The 26,111-nt window shown below is 42.2% G+C and overlaps 1 protein-coding gene across 2 annotated transcripts in view; it reads right to left on the bottom strand.

Annotated features, from left to right (window-relative positions):
• GEK1 (D-aminoacyl-tRNA deacylase) overlaps nt 1-26,111 on the bottom strand; it is a 443,933-nt gene that overhangs the window by 174,466 nt on the left and 243,356 nt on the right. For both annotated transcript variants that reach the window (XM_089417245.1, XM_089417246.1), the window contains exon 6: nt 24,125-24,180. In XM_089417245.1, the coding sequence (XP_089273371.1) occupies nt 24,125-24,180 (56 nt within the window). The remainder of the gene's footprint in view (nt 1-24,124; nt 24,181-26,111) is intronic.

Raw genomic sequence — 26,111 nt, 5'->3', positions numbered from 1 at the left:
CCAGCTAGGGCGATGGTAGCTTATCTCTGAGAAGAGATGTGTCGGCTACATGCCTTTGAACTGTTTCGAACTGTGTTTACAATGAGGCTCGAAGGCCTATTTGTTATTGAGAAACAATGGAAAACCCTTAACATTCCAAAACCTAACCCTAGAAGATGAAACACCAAACTATGGGCCCTGTTTGGGTAAATTGGTACATCAACTTCCCGGGGTCGTAACTTTGGCATACGATCTCCGTTTGACGCGCATGATAGCCTGTTGGAAAGATCTCTCCGAGGACTACGACGGAAAAGACGATTTTTTATCTAAAAAATCGCGGAGGTAGATTTCCCAAAAAACGTCGTTTAGGGCCTCAAAACGGCTCCGAAAGTTTAGGACCCGAAAAACTGCTAAAAATAGTAAACTGCGCTATAATTAAGGAAACTGAAAAACTGAAAGAGACAGTTGTGGGGGTCCAAATGGGATAGGTGGGTGGCCACCAACATCCACCTGGATCATTCCTCCCCCCTTAGGAAGCAATGGTCCCCATTGCGTTGAGTTCCTCCTTGAGATGAGGAAGCTTCTGTTGAGCTGGGTCTCCAGTGAGCTGTTCTGCAATATCTGATGTGTCCAGAAATGGTGGGAAGCATGGTCGGCGATGGTCCACATTGAACAATCGGTGCAAGCGAAGGAATGGAGGAATGTTGTGCTTCAAAGCATTGTTGCCCACAGCCTTATTACTGGTGTAAGGACCATTTCGAAGCGGTCTGAGTTTCTGATGGGTTCTGGTAAGGCGTTCTCTCTGCAGATGTAACCAAACTTTTTCGCCCACCTGAAACTTGTGTGGTACTCCTCTGGGTAAGGAGAAGTTGTTCCTGTGTTCTGTGATGACTGTATCCCTATGTTGTTGCTGCTGCGTGGAGGAACCCTTTGCGGGGGTCATGGATGTAGCAACGATCTTCCCCTTACTTTGGGAGCGAACCAGACAGAAAATAAATTTCCTAGTCTGTGAGATGAGCTTGCTGCCTTTCTTAGCAATGATCAAAGAGGTGGTGGTAGGTGGAGCTACCTCTGGTATCCTGTATAATGAATTATCCAAAGAAATAATGACAGCGCGAGGCCTTGACTCATACACAGCATGTCGCCTCCACAAGTATGGCTGGCCTAATAGTACATCACAAACATCCAGAGGTGTAACATCACACAATACCTCATCTATGAAGGGCTTGATGCTGTAGGGAAGGCGGCACTGCTGGTGAACTTTGAGATCTCGTCCTTCATGAAGCCACCCGATACTGTACGGTTGTGGGTGTGGCGTAGTTGGTAGACCCAACCGCTTCACAACCTCTGCTGAAACGAAGTTCTTTTGGTTGCCATTATCGACAATGAATTGCAGCGGCGAACCCTTCACCCACATCTGTGAGTGGAAAAGACGTTCCCCCTCCTCTGGCTCTTCGGGCTCATTCTTCTGGATCTTGGCAGTGGCAACAATGGCACTAGGATCTGCATCAATGATTTGCTTCCCTTTGCCATCCCCCTTGTCGGGTTCCAGCTCAGAGTCAGAACATGCATCTGATTCGGAAACCTTCAACTCGGCCACCAGCGACTGCTTGGTCCAACACTCACTTGTGTTATGAGCGGGACTCTTGTGGAACTCACACCACTTTCCTGTGTCCTTCTTCGGCTTCGTGGTGTTGTTCTTTTCTTGCAGCTTAGAGGGGTTGTCTTGGGTCACCGCGCCTTGGCTTTGTCCTTTGGGCTTCGGATTTGCAGATCCAAAGTCTCGCTTCTTCTGTTTGAACGTTTGCTCAATTTTGACAACGTATCGGTATGCTGTGCTGAGTGAGGAGATGTTCAAGAACTCCATCTCTTCCTGGATGTATCTGTGTAGACAGCCGCGGTATTTGAGTACCAGATGCAGCTCAGAATCTTTGATACCCAACTGTGTGCGAAGGGTATGAAAAATATTTGTGAACTCTGGTACATCTTGGTCTCGTCCCTGCCGCAGTGTGGTCCATTTGATGTATTTGTCCTCATAGCTTTTGACAGGGTAGTACTGCTCCTTGATGGCATCCCGGAAGTCATTCCAAGTGGGGGCGGCTGAAAACAGTGAGCCTGTACTTTCATCCTTCTGCTCGCAGTATGTTTCCCACCAGTCCTTGACGTGGGGGGCTGCTTTGAGAAGAGCGAAAACAATCTTTTCCCGACTTGAAAATTCATCAACAGAAAAATACCCATCTAGCAGATTTAACCATTTACCTACGGCATCTGCGTCTATTTGACCCTTGAAGATGGGGATTTCAAAATTAACTTGTACCTTAAACGGTGTGGCGTTTCCAGAGTAGCTGTTGGAAGTCGATGCGTCGCCTCTGGGTAGCCGCTGAAGGATCTGCGCAAAGCTATCCATCATCGTGTTCCTTTGCCGCTCGAGGGCTTCTTCGAGCAAGATTCTGATAGGATCTCCTGCCCCCTCGTCTTTCTTCTCATCTGCCATGGGAGGTCGTCGAGATTTGCGAGGCTGGTCTTGCAAAGGTTCGACCAATTCAAGCCCTAACTCCTTATATCCCGACCTCGTTGGGGACATGCAAAGAAAAACAGAGAAAAAGCAGACCGCTCTGATACCACTGATCCGGATTTAAGCAGGAACGCAATAGATTACAGAGAGCCATAAATACAGAGACGCGATAACCATAAAAATAGAGATGCAGCGGAAATAATACTTTATTTCATTAATGGAGAATACTGAAATATGCTTACAAATAGAAATAACCCAGCTAGGGCGATGGTAGCTTATCTCTGAGAAGAGATGTGTCGGCTACATGCCTTTGAACCGTTTCGAACTGTGTTTAGAGGCTCGAAGGCCTATTAATTATTGAGATACAATGGAAAACCCTTAACATTCCAAAACTTAACCCTAGAAGATGAAACGCCAAACTATGGGCCCCGTTTGGGTAAATTGGTACATCAACTTCCCGGGGTCGTAACTTTGGCATACGATCTCCGTTTGACGCGCATGATAGCCCGTTGGAAGAATCTCTCCGAGGACTACGACGGAAATAACAATTTTTACTTAAAAAATCGCAGAGGTAAATTTCCCAAAAAACGTCGTTTAGGGCCTCAAAACAGCTCCGGAAGTTTAGGACCCGAAAAACTACTAAAAATAGTACACTGCGCTATAATTAAGGAAACTGAAAGAGACAGTTGTGGGGGTCCAAATGGGATAGGTGGGTGGCCACCAACATCCACCTGGATCAGCCTTGGGGCACATGACTCCGGAGGAGGCTTTTTCTGGGAAGAAGCCTGATATTGGTCATCTTCATATCTTTGGGTGCATTACATACTCTTACATACCCAAGGAGAAGAGGACCAAACTAGAGCCCACCGCAGAGAAGGGTATCTTTGTGGGCTACAGTGAGACCTCAAAGGCCTTTCGGATTTACATTCCTGCACACAGGAAAGTTGTTGTCAGGCAAGATGTGAAGTTCAAGGAGGACAGGGCCTTTAAGAGGTCACAGGAGTTAGAGTATCTGGATCAGCCAGACCTTCAGCAACAGTTGAGTTAGTCGCAGGGATCCAGTGGGCAGGGATCAGGAGGATCCAGAGGTACATCTATGACGATGTCAGGTCCATCAGTGAGCAATGGTTCGCCGAACCAGAAGGGTGGTGCTCCGGGCAGCATGTAGAGCAGTCCACAGAGCAGTTTACTAGGGAGTCCACTGATGGACAGTTCACACGGTACCTCAGCTTCTACAGGTTCAGGTGCAGGTAGGAGGACAGCAGACAAACAGTCAGGAGTTCAGGCTCCTGATGATGATGATGAGGAGGAGTTTCATTCTCCAATGGGAGAAGTATGCTCAAGGAATAGGAAGCCTAAGTGGCTTCAGCCGTTGAGACCTTCAATGATTTACTGTGATAATCAAAGTCGCATTAAACTCACGGAGAATCCAGTATTTCATGACAGATCAAAGTATATCGGGATCAAATATCATTTCATCAAAGACTATGTTCAGAAGGGAGCTGTAAAGCTTGAGTATATTCCCACTGATGAGCAGGTTGCAAATATTCTTACCAAAGCCTTACCACGAGGCAAGCATGTCTACTTTAGAGACAAGATGGGTGTGGTGAGGAACACCTTCCTCGGTAAGAGGGAGTGTTGAAATTTGGTACCGGAGGACAGGTGGTTCCCTAAGGCTTTGATCTTTGGCCTAGGGAAAAGTGTCCAAAAGAATTTAATTTTTCTCCTAAAGTGACTTTATAATTTTTATAAAGTCCAATCTAATTTAAAAGTGACTTTAAGTGATAAAGTTACTAAAGTCTAATTTTAAAGTGACTTTAATAAAGTCAATGTAAAATTAGAAAGGGAAAGTGACTTTGGACATAAATGACTAAGTGGGTCTTTATTAAAATGGGGTGAATTAAAAAATAGAAAGTGAGATTTAAATGAGCATTTAATCTCAGCCCTAAATCTCAATCTATTTCAGCGATTAGATTTAGGGATTCCCCAAAAGTCACTTAGGGTTAGATTAAAGGAGGGAAAGGAGGAAAAGGTCATTCATTCTTTCATGAGCAGATTGAGAGAAGGAGAGCAAGAGAGCAAGGGAGATTTCTGGATAGTGAAGAGAAGGAGGCAGCAGCTTGGTACACATTCCAAGGCAGCGTTTCAGTAAGTCTGTACAGCTGAGTTAGCACACAGTGAAAGGCAGCTTTGGGCATGATTTTCTAGAAAGATCGTACAGCAGTTTTGGTTCAGATTCCAAGGAGGTCATACAGCAAGTTAGCACATAAATCGAAGAGCAAAAAATCTGAAGGTTGCTGGCATGTTTTTTCAAGGGAGGCCGTACAGCAAGTGGCTGTACCTTGGCACGCTTTTCTAGGCAGAAATCCGTACAACTGTATTGCTATTTTTCTGCACAGAAATCGAGGAAAACCGTACAACAGCATTTATGGTAGCTTGCACGCTTTTCTAGGGAGTCCATACAACAACATTTAAGGCTGAAATTTGGGCACAAAAATCGAGGAGGTCGTACAACATTTATTGTTGTTCTGTTTTGCTATTTGCAAGTTTTTCCAGTTGGCTGTGAGGCACGGAAAACGAGATAAGTTGTAAAAGTTTGCTTGCTGATTTTTTGTTGAATATTTCTCTCACTGTAAAAAGCATTTTCCAGAAGTAAGAAAGAACTTTCGAACTGGTTTTCCCCAATAGTTGTAGGGGGTTTTTCCAGGCTCACCTCCACCAAAAATCATTGTGTTTAAATGTGTTGAATGGCTGTTTGTATGTGCTGATATTTATTTCTGCATTTTCCAGCATTCTGTAATATTTCCAGAATTTGTGTTTTCAGCAAAATTTATTTTCCAGTTGTTGAATGTATGGATATGGGAAAGGGCATTTAACTATTTTGGAGAAATAAGGTGAAACTGAAAACCGGGGTGGGAAATGAGAAATTTCTACATATCTGTAGGTAAGCCAGTTTGGTACCCTGTTGTACAAGAAAATTGCTGAATAGTAAAATCCTCCCTTGTTGCACCGATTTTCCCACATTGGGTTTTTCCAGGGACATTAGTCTAAAATAATTGTGTCAATGTGTGCATATTTTTGTTTCTGTAATACGATGTGATATCTACAACAATATTTATTTTAATGTTTATTGAAGTAACTTCAAGAATAACTTATGATGAAATAAGTAGGAAAAGTAAATCAGTTGTTGCAGTGATAGAATTTTCGCAGGTGATGACAACATTGTTAGAGCAGTGGATGTGGGGACATTGGCATTTGATAGGGGGCCCAAACCTCCCTTGAAAGTGTCAGATGTTCCATATGTGCTTGGAATGAAGAAGAACCTAATATCCGTCTCAGCAGTTGCAGATAGAGGGTATGATGTGTTGTTCAGGAGAGGGCAGGTGCTTATATATCCGAGGGGAACTCCGACTTCTTTAGCTAGAGATATTGGTGTGCACCATGCCAAGGTGTACAAGTTCTCATTCCAGCCCCTAATGGCATTGAGTAGCAGCACCCGAGACAGGACCGACAACAGATCTAGCAGTTCAAAGTTGTGTGAGATTTGGCACCACAGGATGGGGCACATGTATCATGGGGCCTTGAGTACATTGCGGGAGATCACCACTGGTGTGCCAGATTTCAGTTCTGATCACCTTGATGTATGCAGAGGATGTGCTATGGGGAAGTTTGCCAGATCCCCTTTTCCCAGCAGTGACAGCAGAGCGACCGAGATCCTTGACTTGATACATACCGATGTGAGTGGTTGGATGTCTCATGTATCATTGAGTGGCTATGAGTACTATGTTTTATTCATTGATGACCACTCTAGGAAGACCTAGATTTATTTCTTGAAGACCAAGAGTGAGGTCTTCAAGCGGTTTCAAGAGTTCAAAGCTCTTGTGGAGACCTAGATAGGTAGGAAGATCAAGGTCCTCAGGTCGAAGAATGGAGAGGAGTATACCCTTGGTGAGTTTGTTGATTTTTATGCTGAGACAGGCATTGGGATGGAGTTCACAGTTCCTTACTACCCCAGTGGAATGGGGTTGTAGAGAGGAAGAACAGATCCATTGCAGGGGCTGCCAAAGCCATGCTTCATGATCAGGGATTACCTTTATTTTTGTGGGCAGAGGCCTACAACACTGTTGTGTACTTGCAGAACAGGAGTCCACATCGTGCCTTAGGGAATGTGACTCCAGAGGAGGCTTTTTCTGGGAGGAAGCCTGATTTTTGGCACATTCGTACCTTTGGGTGCCTTACATATTCCTATGTCCCCAAGGAGAACAAGACCAAGCTACAGCCCACTGCAGACAAGGGAATCTTTGTGGGTTATAGCGAGACCTCGAAATCTTATCGGATTTATATTCTTGCGCAGAAAATGGTTGTCAGGCGGGATGTGAAGTTCGAGGAGGAGAGAGCTTTCAGGAGGTCACGGGAGTTAGAGTATCTAGAGTCACCAGACCCTTAGGAGCAGCTGAGTCAATCATAGGGATCTAGTGGTCAGGGATCAGGAGGCACATCGATTACAGTGTCAAGTCCATCAGTGAGCAGAAGCTCTTAGAGTCAGGTGGGTGGTTCTTTGAGCAACATGCAGGGCAGTCCGCATAGTAGTTCACAGGGTAGTCCACTAATGGACAATTCACACGGTACTTCAACATCTACAGGCACAGATTCAGGCATGAGGTCAGTTGGCAACCCTTCAGGAGTTCAGGCTCCTGATGATGATGCTTCGGTGGGAGAAGTATGCTCAGGGAAGAGGAAGCCCAAGTGGCTTCAAGATACCTTGAGTGAGGCCACATGAGTTGTTGGGCCAAAGTGACAGGTTAGATAGAGTAAACCACCCGAGCGGCTCTGTAGTTACATGGCAATGCTAACAAGCATTGTTGATTCTGAGCCTTCTAGTTATGGGGAGGCAGCCAACCAACAGGTTTGGAGAGAGACCATGATGGAGGAGTATTCTTCTATTATGAATAACGATGTTTGGGAGGTAGTGTCGAGGCCTGAAGGTAAATCAGTGGTTACTTCCAAATGGCTCTATAAGATAAAGCATGTTGCAGATGGCAGCGTCGAGAAGTTCAAGGCTCGCTTTGTGGCAAGAGGTTTCTCACAGGTAGAGGGAGTTGACTATGAGGAGACCTTTGCTCCCGTAGCTCAGTACACATCTATTCGCTCCATTATATTGATTGCAGTAGAGATGGTTGGAAGATCCACCAGATGGATATGAAGACCGCATTTCTCAATGGCTTCATTCAGGAGGAGGTTTATATTGAGCAGTCGCAGGGCTTTGAGGTGCATAGGAAGGATTCCCATGTATGCAAATTGAAAAAGGCACTCTATGGCCTGAAGCAAGCTCCCAGAGCTTGGTACTTGAGGATTGATACATACTTGCAACAGTTGGGTTTCACAAAGAGTGAGGCTGATCCGAACCTATACTTCATTGTGGTGGGTGAGGAGCTTCTCATTCTAGTGTTGTATGTTGATGACTTGATCATCACTGGTGTAGACAGACTCATTGAGGGTTGCAAGAGAGATCTTTCTTCAGAGTTTGAGATGAAGGATATTGGCTTGATGCATTACTTTTTGGGATTGGAGGTGTGGCGGGAGGAGGGGCATTTCTTCCTAGGACAAGGGAAGTACATTGTGGATATTCTTAGTAGATTCCACATGGAAGACTGCAAACCCATGTCTACACCTATGATCACTAACTGGAAGAAGCTTCACGCTTCTGATTCCGAGTTGCTGGATCCTACTCTATACAAATAACTAATTGGTTGTTTGATGGATTTGGTCAACACTCTACCAGATATATGTTTTGCAGTTAACACTATGAGTCAGTTCAGGTGTGAGCCAAGGAGAGTGCACTGGGTGGCTGCAAAACACATTCTTCGTTACTTGTAGGGGACTGTGAATTTGGTCTGGATTATAAACAGGGTGATGGAGTGAGATTGGCACGGTACACAGATTTAGATTGGGCAGGTTGTACTTCAAATAGGAAGAGTACTTTCGGGCGTTGTTTTGGGTTGGGTTCGGAAGTTGTGTCGTGGATCAGCCAAAAACAACAGTCAGTTGCATTGAGTTCAGCCGAGGCAGAGTATATGGCTGCTAGTTTGACTAGTTGTGAGGCCATATGGCTTCACAAGATGTTGTTTGGTCTATTTGGTCAAGCATTGAGACCTTCAGTAATTCACTGTGATAATCAGAGTTGCATAAACTCACGGAGAATCCAGTTTTTCATGATAGTTCAAAGCATATTGAGATCAAGTAATACTTCATTAGAGACTATGTCCAAAAGGGAGTTGTTAAGCTTGAGTACATATCCACAAATGAGCAGGTAGCGGACATTTTCACCAAAGCCTTACCATGGGGCAAGCATGTCTACTTTAGAGACAAGATGGGAGTGATGAGGAACACTATTCTCGGTAAGAGGGAGTGTTTAAATTTGGGTACCAAAAGAAAAGTGGTTCCCTAAGGCTTTGATCATTGGCCTAGGAAAAAGTGTCTAAATTTATTTTGTACTTTTCTCCTAAAGTGACTTTATAAGTGGTAAAGTCAATTTAATTTAAAAGTGACTTTATAAGTGGTAAAGTTACATTCTAATTTAAAAGTGACTTTATAAGTGGTAAAGTTACATTCTAATTTAAAGGTGACTTTATTAAAGTGAATGTAGAATTAGAAAGTGAAAAAGTGACTATGGAAATAAAATGTTAAGTGGGTGTCTATTTAAGTGGGTGAGTTAAAAAAATAGAAGGTGAAATCAAATGCACATTTATTATCATCCTTAGATCTAAATGAATCTCAGCCATTACATCTTAGGGTAACCCAAAAGGTCATTTAGAGAATAAAAGGAGAAGAGAAGAGGAAATGATCAATTCATTCTTTCATGGGCATTTGAGAGAAAGAGAAGAGAGAGCAAGGGGAAAATTTCTGAGTGGTGAGGAAGCGAAGGAGATGTTAAAATTGGCAAACAGGGCAAAACTTCATGTGGGTCATCTTATTCATGGCTAATAATATTTTTATTAGATTCCTCTCGTCGAGAGGTGTAGGATTGATATAAAGATCATCCAATTCCGATAAGTATTCATGGAGATATGAATTTATTTTGATTATGGAATTATTATCAAGCCGACCTACAACTCATGTAGGCTCAGAAGCCCAACAGTCGCATCTATTCACCCACCAACGTTGTGTATAAATATAAGAGGACTTTTCCTCATTTGGACTCACTCATCTCATCACATCTCTCTCTCTCTACTGCGCAGATATGAGTCTCTTCTCTACTATGCTGAAATGGGTCTCTCTCTCTCACACGTGAAGCCGGAAGCTGTTGAATTTGAAGCTGCAACTGCAGAAGTAAAGATTGACTTGCGTGGCCTAGAAGATCTCCTCTTTGGAACTGCGCTGTAGGTTCATCTGAACCTCCTTTGAAAGCCGCAACTTTTGGTGGTGGAATGAAGCCAAACCGACAAATTGTTTGCAAGATATTGATTGTCTTAGTTTGAAGCCGGAAACTGCTGAAACTGAAACTGCAACTGCAGAAGTAAAGATTGACTTGCGTGGCCTAGAAGATCTCCTCTTTGGAACTGCGTTGTAGGTTCATCTGAACCTCCTTTGAAAGCTGCAACTTTTGGTGGTGGAATGAAGTCAATCCGACGAACGGTTTGCAAGATATCGACTGCCCTAGTTTGAAGCCGGAAATTGCTGAAACTGAAGCTGCAACTGCAGAAGTAAAGATTGACTTGCGTGGCCTAGAAGATCTCCTCATCTGAACTGCGCTGTAAGTTCATCTGAACCTCCTTTGGAAGCCGAAAGTTTTGGTGGTGGAATGAAGTCAATCCGACTGTCAGTTTGTGAGATATGGTCTGCCCTAGTTTGATAATGAAGCCGCTAATGTTGATGCTACTGATCTAGGGTTTGCTACTGCTAATATGAATCAGATTTATTGTACTCTTTCTCTCTGCTGAATTATTGAAGATAAAAGAAGATTTGATCAAAGGGTTTCCCCACACATTTGTGGGGTTTGTCCCTGGCTAGCCGCCACATCTTGTGTCTCTTGTCTTGGCTTGTTTTTTGTCGATCGTTTAATGTTCTATCTGCACTTTACTTTATGTACATGTGATTGCTAATCGGTGGAATATAATAAGAAAAAGAAGTAAACTGTTATAAGCATAGAACATACCATAACTTAACAGGAGAGCAGCGAACAGACATTTTAGAAAATCTGGGCAGCAGCATTTATTAGCACTCATCCCAAGGAAAAATCGTACAACAGGAGAAAGGCACAGATATATAAGAAGAGGGACAACACAGAAATCAAGGAAGAGAGACAGCAGCAAGGGCACGAATTTCAAGGCAGATTTGCTAGAATTTAGACTGTGTATTTCAGTTTCTCTGTAAAAGCATTTTCATAAATAAAAAAGAGCTCTCAAACCGGTTTTCTCCAAGAGTTGTAGGGGGTTTCTCCACGGTCACATTGACCAAAAATCACCGTGTTATTTTCTGTGTGTGGCTGTCATAATTTTGCTGTGTTTTATTTCTGCAATTTCAGCAGTTGTGAAATCTCTAAATTTGTGTTTTCAAAAAATTATTGTCATTTTCAGATTTTAGAATTTTTATCATGTTGAGATTTAAAACTAAATGCATGGAGTGATAATTAAAACTGATAAACGGACTGGGAGTTGATATTTCTTCAAGTGGCAGTGTCATGTGTAGTAGTACAATAGCACCAACAACAGTGCGGAAAGGGAGATTTTTCAAACACATAGCAGCATGCAGTTGGGCATTGTTGCTAGAGCACTTTCCTCGCTAAGAGGGAGTGTTAGTTTTTGGTAGCATCGGAAGTGCTCTAGCCTTGAAAATTGGTGTAGAGGCTAAGGCGCATGAGTTCTAAAGAACCCAAAAACCGTTTGGTGAAATTCCATCTGGATTGTATTTTATTAAAATGATTAATATTTTTAATGGGATTCCTAAGTCTAAACTTAGGAAACTTAAAATATTAATGGGTATTAATCAAAACATGGGTGAGAATGATCTAGAAGGTAGATCAAGTCATGTTTTAATCTTAGCCATTGATTAGAGACTTAATCTCGACCGTTGAAGACTCAACAAGAAAAGTATAAAATGGAGGCTTGGGGTTCATTTGGAAACACACACGGAAAGAACCAATTGATCAAGAATTCGATTCGTAGGGGTAAGGTTTGCTAAGGATTTCGAATTAAGTGATGATTCTGTAGGAGAGGGGCACTGAGAATCCGGGCAGACTTTCCAAAGAATACAGACAAAGAGGCGGAGAGAACCAGCAGAGCAAAAAAGTTGTCTGTCACGTAGAAGCCGGAACTATTGGGAACAGTGAGAACTGTCGGGAACAGTCGGAACTGTCAGGAACTGTCGTAATTGTCGGAACTATCGGGAACAACCGGAACTGTCGGGAATAGGCGGAATTGTCAGGAACTACTGGAACAGCCAGGAAAACTGACGCAGAGGGAAGACGCTGGCACTGCCCAGAACAGGCGGAACTATCGGGAACTGCCGAAACGGCCGCGAAAGCCGACGCAGAGGGCAGAAAGCTAGAACGGCCGGAATGGCCAGGAAAGCCGATGCAGTGGGCAGAAGCCGGAACTGTCGATAACAGCTGGAACAAACGGGAAAGCTTATGGATAGGGCAGAAGCAAAACTGTCAGGAACAACCGGAATTACCAAGAATTGCTGGAACATCCGGGAAAACTGACACAGAGGGCGGAAGAGCTGACGTAGAAATAGTCGAGGTTAGCCAGTCTTGTGTCGGATCAGCCGGAATTCTGCCAGGTGAAGTGAGGTAAAACTCACTCAGATTTTCCGCTAGTATTTTCTCTATAAAGGATTGCTAGATGAGCATCCTAGATTTGTATTCATATATTTCTCCTGCATTATAATAAACCCTCAGAACTGCTGCACCTGTTTTCCCTAATTAGGTTTTTCTGTGGACTATTGTGTCCAAAAATAAGTGTGTCCTATGTATCTTGTTCTTTACTCTGTTTTTTGTTTCATGAGGTCAAATATTTAATTAGTGTAGGCTGCAGAAGTAGTTTGCTTCAGTGTTCAGAAGAATAACTTGATGAATGTAATTTAAAAAATCTAGTAGGTGAAGTAGATTCAGATTTGTTGCAGTAGGGGTTCCTTAAGGATTAGGAATTTTCACAACTAGCTCATAAACAAAATAACAAGCCTCTCGAGAGGTCGAATGATCAATAATCGATGTTCTTGGGCTCTCTAAGAAACCTGATGAAGTCCATATGTGCCATAGTGATGCATAGGACTTCCAAAATTATGGACAAGGAGTTGGACCTTGTTCTCCACATAATAAACCTGAGGTGCTCCCAATGGGTGTGAGGGCACACAAGTGACCTCATGGGTCTCCAAGTAAGTCGAAGATGCTTGTAGACCATTTGTAAGGGCTCAAATGATTGTGTAAGTGATGCCATATCATAATACAAGTCTTGGGCCATCTGCCAAGTGCATGGTACATCTATGGTGTTGGCTGGGCAAAGGTGAACCAGGTGCATCTTTCTCATCCAATAGGTGCATCTCAAGGAATCTCTGAACATCTCTAGGGATCTATGGAGTGTTTTCTATTGTTGTGGATGCCCATGGCTCTCAACACACACCCTACATGTGCCAATGTAGCCCTTTGGAGGGTTAGGACCCCATATAGGGAGACCAAACCCAAGATGAAGACCATCTGCAATCCTGCATAAGATCCAATGTGTCCCTTAGCCTTCCAGTACAACAAGTCATCAAGGAAATCGAGTAAAATAACTTACAAACCATGAATAATAGGTGGGGACTTCATGTCAAAATTGGCAACTAGGGCCAAACTCTATGTGGGTCATCTTATTCATGGCTGATAATATTTTTATTAGATTCCTCTCGTCGAGAGGTGGAGGATTGATCTAAAGATCATCTGATTCCGATAAGTATTTATGGAGATATGAATTTATTTTGATTGTGGAATAATTACCAAGCCGACTAGCAACTCATGTAGGCTCAGAAGCCCAACAGACACATCTATTCATCATCAACATTTGTGTATAAATACAGGAGGTCTTTTCCTCATTTGGACACACACATCTCATCACATTTCTCTCTCTCTCCTGTGCAGAAAAGAGGCTCTTCTCCTACTGTGCAGAAAGAGACTCTTCTCTCACACGTGTGGAAGGAAGGACGCAGATTTAGGGTTGCAACTACAGATCGAAAGTTTGACCAGCGTTGATCATCAGTCTCCCTCTCAGAATTGCGTTGTAGGTGAATTTGACTCTCGGTGGAAGGCCACATTTTTTGGTGAAGGAATCAAGCCGATCCGACGGTCGGTTTGCAAGATATTGTCTACCCTAGTTTAGGGATGATCTAGGGTTTGTTGCTGCTGATGTAAATCAGATTTATGTACTATTTCTCTCTACTGAATTATTGAAGATAAAAGAAGATTTGATCAAAGGGTTTCCCCATATTGGGGTTTGTCCCTGGCTAGCCACCACATCTTGTGTCTCTTGTCTTGGCTTGTTTTCTGTCGATCGTTTAATGTTATATCTGCACTTTACTTACTGTACATGTGATTGTTGATCTATGGATAATAATAATAAAAGAAGTAAATTGCTCTAAGCATAGAACATACCATAAATTAACATGGTATCAGAGCTAAAGTGAAGACAAAGCTCGAGCAAGAGCAAGAGAAATCACCGAAGAGAAGATTGGCAAGGCTATCTTAAAAGAACTATGGGATCCTCAACACTCTTCCTTGCCGAAGACAAGCTCCGTGAGAAGTCTGACTATCACGGATGGAAGATGTCTCTCGATCTAACCTTAGAAGATCAAGGAGTGTTGGACCATGTGAGAGGCAATATTGTTCAGCCTCCATCAAATGCACCCGCTGTTGCCAAGAACAAATGGAAAACCGATGAAATCAAAACAAAGAAGATCATCCGGGACTCTATCGACAAGCGCTTGGTGGCCTACATCTCCGCATGAACACCTCCAAGAAAATCTACGATAGACTTGTGAGTTTATTTAAAGTTAATGATGCAAATCAAGTTTTGTTTCTTAGAAATACGCTGAAGGAAATTAAGAAGGGCAAAGATGAGAGCATGCAATCATATTTTTTAAGAATCACCTAGATCAAGAACGATCTCCTATCTATTGGAGAAATTATCACTGATAGGGAAATGGCACTCTCAACCCTTGGAGAATTACCATCTGAATGGTACGTGTTCAGGACTACTCTTCTCAACAATAACGTAATGCCTGGTTTCGAGGAATTAATGGCAAGATGCATTCAAGAATAAAAAAGGATAGAAGAGCAAGAAATGTCCATGCCTAAAGGTCCTCGAGCTGCCTTTTCTTCTCATGCTAAGAAAAGAAATAATTCCAAGACTAAATCAAAAAGAAAGGTTGGACCTAAGGGTGGAAGAAAAGGACGATGTTACATTTGCGATAAAGCAGGTCACTATGCAAGGGAATGCCCTGATAGAAGAAACTCTCACCAGGACGACGAACAAAATCCCTCTCATGGCAATCAAAAGAATGGCAAATCTAATAACAGAGGTAAAAGAAGTGTTGGAAATCAAGGAAGAGGACAACCATTCAAGAAGGCTAGAAATTCCAGATATGAATCTAACATTGTTGACAATAAACAGGATGAATATTATCTACCAGCTACTCTATCTACCTCTGCTCCTCCGGACTCACTGGGAAATTGGCTTATTGATAGTGGTGCCTCAAGGCACTTCACTGGTTACAAAGAAGTTCTCCATAATCTGATAGAGAAAGAAACTAACCTGGAAATTGTCCTTGGAGATAATATGAAATATCTCGTGAAAGATGTAGGCAATGTCTCTCTTAAATTGAATCAAGGTAATACAATCCACTTACAGGATGTATTATATGTACCTGACCTCAAAAAGAACCTGGTGTCCATCTCGGCAATGGAAGACAAAGGCTACAAGGTGACCTTTAGCAATGGCAAGGTACATGTATGGAAAAACAATGTTAAAGATGCCTTTACTCTTGAGTTTCGTGTTGATTCATTATATCAAGTCGGTGGAAGTTCGCTAGGTGTCATGTCTTATGACACATCTCTTCAGTCCAAACTTTGGCATTGGAGGTTTGCCCACCTTCATTATAAAGCTCTACCCGATATCAGACAAATGGTGACAGAGATGCCCGAATTCCGAGTAGAGAAAGAAGGTGTATGTCCGGGATGTGCCGAAGCAAAGCTCAAAAGGGGACCATTCCCTCAAGCCAAAGCAAGACCTCCGATATATTACAGTTGGTTCACTCAGACATATCTGGTATGATGTCTGTGAACTCCTTGGGAGGATATTCATATTACCTTACTTTTACAGATGACTATTCTCGAAAGACTTGGATATACTTCTTGAAAAAGAAGGATGAAGTGTTCTCTTGGTTTCGACACTTCATCGAGAATCAAGCCGAAAAGAAGATCAAGATCTTAAGGACTGATAATGGGACTAAATATGAATCTAACGAGTTTCATGACTTTTGTAAAGAGGCTGGCATTAAGAGGGAGACTACTACACCATATACTCCTGAACAAAATGGTGTGGCGGAAAGGAAGAACAGTACGATTGTGGAGTTGTTTGTGCCATGCTCCATGATCAAAGACTTCCGAAGTTTCTATGGGCCGAAGCTGCAAACACTGCCGTATATGTAACAATGCCCGATGTGGATGAACCCATGGATCCTATTGATCCACCTAAGCCTTCCTCTTCCAGGAAGAGGCCCTCTTGGCTTAGGGGGCTACCCGATAATGTTGAAGGACACACTACACCCCAAGGAACCTTCCGTGAAAGTAAGAAACCTAGCAGGTATCAGGATACCTGACCATCATGAGCACGATCATACAAAAGGAGCCTTCACCATTCTTAGATGCCGTCAAGCATCAAGTATGGAAGGATGCTATGACCGAAGAATATGAGTCTATTATGAAGAATAATGTCTAGGAAGTAGTTCTCAAACCCCAAGACAAGACAGTTGTCACTTCTAAATGGCTTTACAAGATAAAGCATGCAGCAGATGGAAGTACGGAAAAGTATAAGGCTCGTTTTGTTGCTTGTGGCTTCTCCCGGAAGGAAGGTATAGACTATGACAAGATATTTGAACCTATTGCTAGATATACCACCATCCGCTCAATCATAGCCCTTGTGGCTTCACAATGATGGAACCTACATCAGATGGATGTCAAGACCGTGTTCTTGCATGGTTCGATCAAAGAAGATGTCTACGTGGAGCAACACGAAGGATTTGAGATTTATGATCGAAAATCTCATGTATGCAGGTTGAAGAAGACTCTCTATGGGCTGAAGCAAGCACCCCGAGCATGGTATGAGAGGATCGATAGCTACTTGATGAAGCTGGGATTCACTAGGAGTGAAGTCGATCCTAATCTTTACTTTAAGGTTGAAGATGATCAACCTCTCATACCGGTGTTGTATGTGGATGACCTCTTCCTCACAGGTGTAGACCCTCTCATTCACAAATGTAAGAGGGAGTTGGCTTCTGAATTTGAAATGAAGGACCTAGGACTGATGCACTATTTCCTAGGACTCGAAGTTTGGCAAAAGCTAGGGGAAATTTTCCTATCTCAAGGAAAATATGTGGTGAAGATTCTGGAAAGATTCGGTATGGTGGACTGCAAGCTCGTAACTACCCCGATGGAGCTTGACTTCAAAAAGTTAAGTGGTAGTGCTGCTGGACCTGTTTTACGAAATGCCATTGAGTATCGGCAACTCGTCGAAGCATTAATGTTCTTAGTGAACTCTCGTCCAGATATATGCTTCGCAGTCAACAAATTAAGTCAACATATGGTTGAACCTCACCACATACATTGGATTGGTGCCAAGAATCTGTTAAGATATCTTCATGGCACAATTACTTATGGGTTGAGATACACTGCCGGAGATGTGAGACTACTTGGATACACTGATGCTGATTAGGCAGGCAATGTGGTGGACCGTAAGAGCACTTCCGGGTGCTGTTTCTCCTTGGGATCTACTTCGATATCCTGGATGAACACGAAGTAGAAGTTAGTGGCTTTGAGCACCGCCGAAGCAGAGTATATTGCTACTAGCATGGCCTCCTGTGAGGCAGTCTGGTTGCGAAAGCTCTTCAGTGAGTTGTTTGGATTTACATTGGATACCACCGTGATCCTATGTGACAACCAGAGTGGGATTCGTTTGTCAGAGAATCTCGTATTTCATGATCGCTCCAAGCATATCGATATTAGGTACCACTATATTTGAGATATGGTGCAGCGAGGAGCAATAAGGCTCCAACATATCGGTACAGATGAACAGGTCACCGACATTCTGACAAAGACCCTAGGGAAGATCAAATTCCTGACTTTTCGAGAACGACTTGTTGTCGTTCAAAGACCCTCTGATGAGGGTCCTCTATGATGTATTGAGCTCTGAGAGCTCCGGGGGGTCGCAGGGTACTTCTTCGAGTGACATATGACCATAGGGTGACTCACCATCCCCTGGTGGTGTACGTGTACAGGGTAAAAGAATCAAAACTTTCCCTGTGACACCTTGTGGCGACTATGTAGCAGGATGATCAGTTCTCCTGTGAGGTCTGGATGATGTGTTCTCCATGACGATTGTGTAGTAGGATTATTAGTTCTCCTATGAGGTCTGGATGATGTGTTCTCCATGATGATTGTGTAGCAGGATAATTAGTTCTCCTGTGAGGTCTGGATGATGTGTTCTCCATGACGATTGTGTAGCAGGATGATTAGTTCTCCTGTGAGGCCTGGATGATGTGTTCTCCATGGCGATCGTGGAACAGGATGATTCACTCTCCTGTGGGCTAGGATGATTAGTTCTCTGTGGCATCCACTGGACAAGATGATTCGCTCTCTTGTGGGACAGGATGATTCGCTCTCCTGTGGACAGGATTGATTAGTTCTCTTGTCGAAGCATCCTACCCATGTAGTGTGGGACTCATGGGAAGTACCTCTCATCTGATCAATGAGCAAGGAAATGAGGATAGGGACCATAGTAGTACCGATGGATGCATCGTTGTATCTACCGTACTCCCTATGCTAGGATGACCTTCATTGATCCGGGATCAATGACACTGGTCTGGGACCAGTGGTACACACTCTGAGACTGACTTCGAGTCAATGGAGGATGGTATGATAGATCCTCGATCATTTCTTCTTCTTCATAATTCAGACAAAGCAAAACAGAGCAGAGCAGAGCAACGTAGAACAGAGAAGAGCAGAGCAGATCAGAACAGGGCAGAATAGAACAGAGCAGAGCAAGCAGAATAGAGCAGGGCAGAGCAGGGGTCAAGTTGTACAGGGCAGTGCATTTGATGGATGAATAGTAGCGACCGACAAACGAATTGTTGATGGACTTCTCCCTAGTTGAGAGGGAGTGTTAAAATTGACAACTAGGGCCAAAATCTATGTGGGTCATCTTATTCATGGCTGATAATATTTTTATTAGATTCCTCTCGTCGAGAGGTGTAGGATTGATCTAAAGATCGTCCTATTCCGATAAGCATTTATGGAGATATGAATTTATTTTGATTATGGAATAATTATCAAACCGACCAGCAACTCATGTAGGCTCAGAAGCCCAACGGACGCATCTATTCATCATCAACATTTGTGTATAAATACAAGAGGTCTTTTCCTCATTTGGACACACAAATCTCATCACATCTCTCTCTCTCCTGCGCAGAAAAGAGGCTCTTCTCCTACTGCGCAGAAAGAGACTCTTCTCTCACACGTGTGGAAGGAAGGACGCAGATTTAGGGCTGCAACTGCAGATCGGAAGTTTGACCAGTGTTGACCATCAGTCTCCCTCTCAGAACTGCGCTGTAGGTGAATCTGACTCTCTGTGGAAGGCTGCATTTTTTGGTGAAGGAATCAAGCTGATCCAACAATCGGTTTGTAAGATATTGTCTACCCTAGTTTAGGGTTGATCTAGGGTTTCTTGCCGCTGATGTAAATCAAATTTATGTACTATTTCTCTCTGCTGAATTATTGAAGATAAAAGAAGATTTGATCAAAGGGTTTCCCCATATTGGGGTTTGTCCCTGGCTAGCCGCCACATCTTGTGTCTCTTGTCTTGGCTTGTTTTCTGTCGATCGTTTAATGTTCTATCTGCACTTTACTTATTGTACATGTGATTGCTGATCTATAGATAATGATAATAAAAGAAGTAAACTGCTCTAAGCATAGAATATACCATAAATTAACACTTCATAATGGTATGCCCTTCCATAATGGGCTTTGGCATATGCTAATGTCTCCAAGCTCCAAATGGGGTTAACCAAGTATCCCATTAGGTGGTTTCTATTTCTAAAAGGGATAATATGTCCAAGGTACATCCTTTAAAAGGTGGTGGCATGTGATAAAGAAATGAATGGAGTAGGGAATGAAGGGGGGCGGCCCTAGGCCACATGCTAGGGTACAAGGGTAGCTAGTAAAAGGGAAGCCCACACTTAGTTGTATAATGTACAGGAGGGAGCAATTGTGGTACATGAAGTACCCTGACCTTGATCTCTCCACCCTTCTTTATATGCCTTTTGCCTCTTTTTCCTTTTATAATTTTTCTTTAATTAACTGCTTGGGGCTCAAGGGGTAAGAGCATGATGTGTAAGATATAGTAGTGGATACCCCCTTTAAGGTAGGGCTGTTTATTGCCTACCAAGGTGTAATATTCTTAATTAGCCATGGCTAATTGGAATATTCGATTTTGCTCAATTGTGCCTTCTATAGTTATTTGTAAATAAAAAAAGTGAGGGAAAGGGGACATAACTCACTTTTAAAATAAAAGTCACTTCCTAGTAGCACAACGTTGTGACTTAAAGGGGAGCCAAGGGGGCCAAAGGACCACGCAAAGATGGGGCCCACGCAGACACTTGGAGGGACTGCGCAGATGGGAAAAGGAACACGTGGCAAGAGGAGATTACATTGGAGGAGGTGAGCCTCGGGATTGAGAGAGGCCAATGCTATAAAGGAGAGAGGAGCCCCCTCATTTTGGCATTCAGTTATGAGCATTTGAGCTAGTCACTTCGACTTGGAGCACGCTGGTTGTTTAGCCTATCTGCAACACTGTTTAGTGCACTGAGTGTCTCCGTTTAGAGATCTCACCCTTAGCCTCGGGGGACTTCAAGTGCCTACTCGGGCAAGGTAGTTTCAGCAGTCTTTTTGCAGTAGTTTCGATCTTTGGCATTGAGGTGGAGCTGAGCATTGGAGGACTGCGCAGTCTTGAGAGAGAGGGACACAGTTTTTCTAGGAGCAGTTCTGGATTGAGGGTTTGTGGAGGAGTTGAGCTGGGAGGTTGAGCAAGAGATCAACTCTTGCATATTGGAGGAGTTTTGGCAGAGTTTCAGGCAGTATTTTGGAGGATTCTACTCCGTGGCAGCGCAAAGCCTTGACGGATTGCGTGATTCCCCAAGGAGGTGATTTTCGGGGGTCAGCCATTTCAGAAACACTTTCTGGGTTTTTCTGGGTTTTCTGAGTGGAGGTTGATTCCAGAGTTTCAGCACTTTCTGAGGAGGGTAACAACCCCAAATCCTCATTTGACTTCCAGCAGCAGCAGCATGGCAGTTTCCTAGCAGCATCCATGCAGTTCAGAGAGAGGCCATTCCTTTGCTATTCTGAGTGTATTTCTTCACTTGCCTGGTGCAAGTCGAGGTGCCATCTTTTTGGATTACCTCTTGTACTCATTCCATTACTCAGTATAATAAATGGCTTAGCATTTCTTGAGTTTCTGCTTATATTCCATGTTTCCATTATTATATGTTGCACCGCTGTTATTTTTATCATTTTGAGCTTCCGGGTTATTATATCATTTGTGCATATTTAGTTGGGGTTTACTGGGGTTTTGGGGAATATCTCTGAAATGGGATATTACACAAGGGTTGGGACAATCATGGGTTCGAGATGTTAAAAATATGCAATTGCAGTCAAATTCCACTTTGGACTACTCATTTGATGGAGATCATGATGGCACTAAGTTCCTCTTTTCGAGAGGACCAAAATCGACCCAAAGATCACCTTGTTCGGATAAGAAAAAGTTGGTTTTTTATTTTGTGCGCCCACTCATGGATATTGGATCAGGTTGGCTTCACTTTCATGCACACCTGGACAGGTCAGCCTCAACATCAAATGGACATTGTTGAACACCCTTAGAAGCCTATAAATACAAGTGACCTAGAAGCTCATTTGGACATCACAACATCAAGCATCTTCTTCTCTTCTATTTGATTTGGTTCAACACATTAGCGAAGAAAAAGGTCGTACAAAGGTCTAAAGTCTCAGATCTGAAGCTCACACAAAATTAGGGTTTCTACTCCGGACGCTGGCATAGAACTGGGAAATTTCGTCCGTAGACGTTGGCATGCTATGGTCAAGACATCATCCAAGAAGCTATAGACACTAACATGGTAACTTGAAGGGACCATCCTATTGGAGTTTCTAAGTTTACTTAGTTATAAACCCTCCATGCACTTTATCTGATTTATTCCTACCTACTTGTTATTTTCCTTAACAAGTTATTTACAATGTAAACACTGAAAATAAACACTAGTGCGTGCTCAACATATTACAGACCAACAACTAAAAGAAACAAAAACAAACACGCCATAAGACACCATTATTTTTGGACAAATATCCCCAGAAAAACCCAATGTGGGAAAATCGGTGCAGCTATCTGAGGGTTTTCTTATTAAGCAATATCAGAGTACAATCTGGGTGCCGAAATTGGCCTACCCAGCAAAGAATTTCTTTGATAGTAATACCTCTCATTTTCTGACAAATTTTCTGGCTGAAACCTCGAATAATCCTTCCAGCAACTACTCAGCACAAATCTGCCCCAGAAACCCCAGCGTCAGCCTCTCTCTGGATTGCGTCAGCCCCTCTCTGTCTCACGTTGGCTCTGCGTCACCCCGGATGGATCTGCGTCAGCCCTGGGATGCCCTGCGTCAGCTCTTTTGCCCTCTACGTCAACTACGTTGCCCTCTCTGAGGCTCTGCGCAGCTCCCGGATGCCTCTGCGTGACGTTGCGTGAGCCCTAACTAGCTCTGGGTCACTCTCCTTGGCTATTGCGCTGCTCTCGCGGCACTATCTTTCCCTCTCTATCTCTTTGTACTCAAATGTCCCTCAGCTGCATCCCCTGATCACTAATTCTATCTCTCTAAACCCGCTCTAAAGAATAGAATGACTGATCACTCTGGTGTATTCTCCAAGTGACCCTCAATCCTCCTCTTATACTTTTCTTGTTGACATATCAACGGCTAAGATTAAGTCCCTAATCAACGGCTAAGATTAGATTTAGATTGATCCATGTCTTTTGGACCATTCTAATACAAATTCATATTAATACACATTAATACCTTATTTTCCCTAAGTTTAGACTTAGGGACTCCATTAAAAATATTAATTACTTTAATATCTCCTGATTTGTTTAGAATCTGCCCAAACCCTTTCTGGGTATTGGAGATGTCATGTGCCCCAACCTCTCCACCAAATTACATGGCTAGAGCACATCCGAAGCTACCCCAAATCAACACATCCAGGGGTTTGACTACAGTTGACCATCATCCAAATATTTTCAGAAGCTGTCTGAAGTCTGAATCAAGTTGTCTCTAATGATGCAAAATGATGCCAAAAAAAATCAAAAGCTAATTTAACTCACCCCAACAACACCCTGTGATTTTTTCCAGCAACTTTTATGATAAAATCAGCAATTTTTCAAGTCAAAAAAAATCGCCATTAAAATCAACACTATGGAAAACTCGCAAGTTGCCGATTTTATTGCAATTTTATGGGGCTTTTGCAACAGTCACACTACATGTGCTAGCACAAATTTCTATGTTTGTTGCACTTACTACAATAAGTCTCATCAAAAGGTTACAATAATGACATCGAAAGTTGGAATGTGATAGTATAAATAGTGTTTGAAAGGGTAAATCGTGATAAAAGTAGGTGACTACTAGAAGTTAGATCGACTACATAGTATTATGTGGGTGCGGGAGAGCTGCGTGTAATCCTAGGTAATAATTATATAGTAATATACTTGTGCACATTACATCCACATGCTTGTTATTATAATCATTAGTATATGTAGTTACAAATCATGACCCTTATAATCATCAAAATTTCTATCATGAAAGGAAAGCACATAATACTAGAAAAAATGAATGGTTTCCTTTGGGAAAATACTAGTATTGTGACAAAATAAAAATCAATGGTGGTTAATCTAACCATGTCAAATGCAGAATTAAGGTGGTGTTTTTTTCTGCCAATACCTAGAAACATGTCAATGATGTATCTATGACATGAAAATAGTGCAATATAACAATCCAAAAGATGGAAATACACATATTCGGTTACTGTATAATATTGGATTTATCCATGGAAATATATGCCAATGGTGTGTTTAACAACACTAGGAATTGAAAATGTAAGATGTAGAGGACTGACTAGTTCAAGTCTACATAACAAGCAATATGTTGAGCTGACTGGTTAATGTTTATATTTTAGATAAGAAACACCAACTGAGAATGCACATGATACATTAATTGTTAAGAGTCTTAAGTGATAGAATAAGTTTTGATACAGGAAAAGTCAAATCATTAAAGACCTACTCAGTCCAATTCCCCACGCCATTGCCTCCATCTAGTCCCAGGCCTTGCCATACTACCTGCAAAAGGAGAAAAATTCTACATATTGATCACAAAGAACTTACTGTTACAAACCCAAATCCATCAATGAAAAAAGTTAGTAAGATCTGACAAAAAGAATATACTCTTTGGATATTTCTAAATGAAAGGAATGATGAGGTATTTGAACAATTATTTTTATATCAGTCTTAGACCACAATATTATAGAAAGATAACAAAGTTACTAATTTGATAAATGACAATAAAATTGAGGAGGTAAGTTATCCTTCGAATTAGATTTGAAGTAAAGGCCTTTTTAAAATATCAGTTATATTAACAGGAAATATTTACGGAATTAAATAAAAAAAAAAAAAAAAAAAAAAAAAAGAAGAAGAAGAAAGGGTATATACAATGATCAAATCCTCTTCCTCGACACAGCTAGTGCAGAAATAGAATAAAAAAAAGCTAACACACAAGTCCTTTAAGCATCTTTGATTAGCAAAACTCCTTTAGCCAACAATTGCATACATATCCTTCAACTAGTTACAACAGAAAGATTGAAGTGAACTGACCTCATTAGCAAAAACAAGCTTACACCCTAGCTTATCTATAGCTTCTAGAGAGTGAACAATGCAATAACATTGACGCTAATTCCAAATCCCTGAGAATGCCAGGTGCATTAGATACCTGGAGTCTCCAAAATTGAATCTCTCCACCTTTCCCTGGAAGAACACTAACAGTTGAACCTGAATGTGCTGCCAGCAATCTCTAGTAAGTGGGCAGTCCCAAAAGATGTGCTTCACTCTCTGGTTTATCACAGACTAGGCAAATTCCATCTATAAGCTGACTCTTATCCAAATGGGCCTTGGATGGTAGTCCTTGCTTGATAGCCTGCCATCAAAAGTCTTGCCCATAGCTTGTGAATCCACATATCCTCAAGATAGGAAGAGTTCAATAGAGCATTAAGAACATGTGTAGAGACATGCTTCTAGTGAAGCAAGTTTTAAAGCTTTCAGGAATCATAATGTTGGATCTATTTACCAAACACTAAGCCCCAAGCTCTCCAGAAAGGACCATGCATATCAATTATCAGTTTGAACAAGTCCTCCAAGGGGAGCAACTCAATGATGTCTTTAACAGCTATCTTGTTAGAAGAAATGAGTGTTTTCTCACAAGCTAATATCATCTAATCCTTCCAACATCGAGCTTCAAAATCCCAAAATCTCTCCAAAAAAATTACCATTTCTACTCAAAACGTGTACTTGGAACCTTGGCAGTTAGATAAAGCACTGATTCTCATGCTTCCAACTCCAAATTGCTTAACATCTAGGATCCCACCAACTCTCTTAACGAATCCAACAAAACACTTCTACAATTGTATTGTCCATCAACTCTTTACCAAGTGGCACTAGAAGGAGCAAGTCATCAACAAATTGATTATTTACCATCTCTGAGTCATCCAGGAAGGAGATACCATGATCATCCTTTGGATCCTAGCAACCTCCAAGAGATAGCTTAATGCATCAACAACTAAAACATACAGAAAGGTTAGTAGGGGGAAACCTTGCTAGATCAAATTATGGAGGCCCTTTTTTGATTTGAGAGAGAGCTATTCACCAAAGTAAAGGTAGAAACTTCAAAGAAGAGAGTATTCACCATGGCAACATATCAAGGCCCAAATCTGAGGTACAGTAGCATGTCCATTATAAAGGACCAAGAGCCCCGTCATTTCTGTAAAAGAGCCCCCTCATTGCTGTACAAGAGCCCCATCTTTGCTGCCTTAGATGATGACAAATTAACCAAGGAGATCCTAGATTCCTAAGAGTACATCAACTCCAACACTTACGAATATTTTTCATATTAATTCCCTCCATCCCCACCCCAAGAATGACATATATGTGCACATGCATACAGAAATTTGCATCTATTGAGAACATCCCCAATGATAAACGCAAAAGAATAAGGAACGACA

This window comes from Pinus tabuliformis, chromosome 3_2 (genome assembly GCF_031772625.1).
Source record: "Pinus tabuliformis cultivar Carrire ecotype Pingquan chromosome 3_2, CPIR1, whole genome shotgun sequence".
Lineage (NCBI taxonomy): Eukaryota > Viridiplantae > Streptophyta > Pinopsida > Pinales > Pinaceae > Pinus > Pinus tabuliformis.
This window is presented reverse-complemented; position numbering and strand designations above follow the sequence as displayed.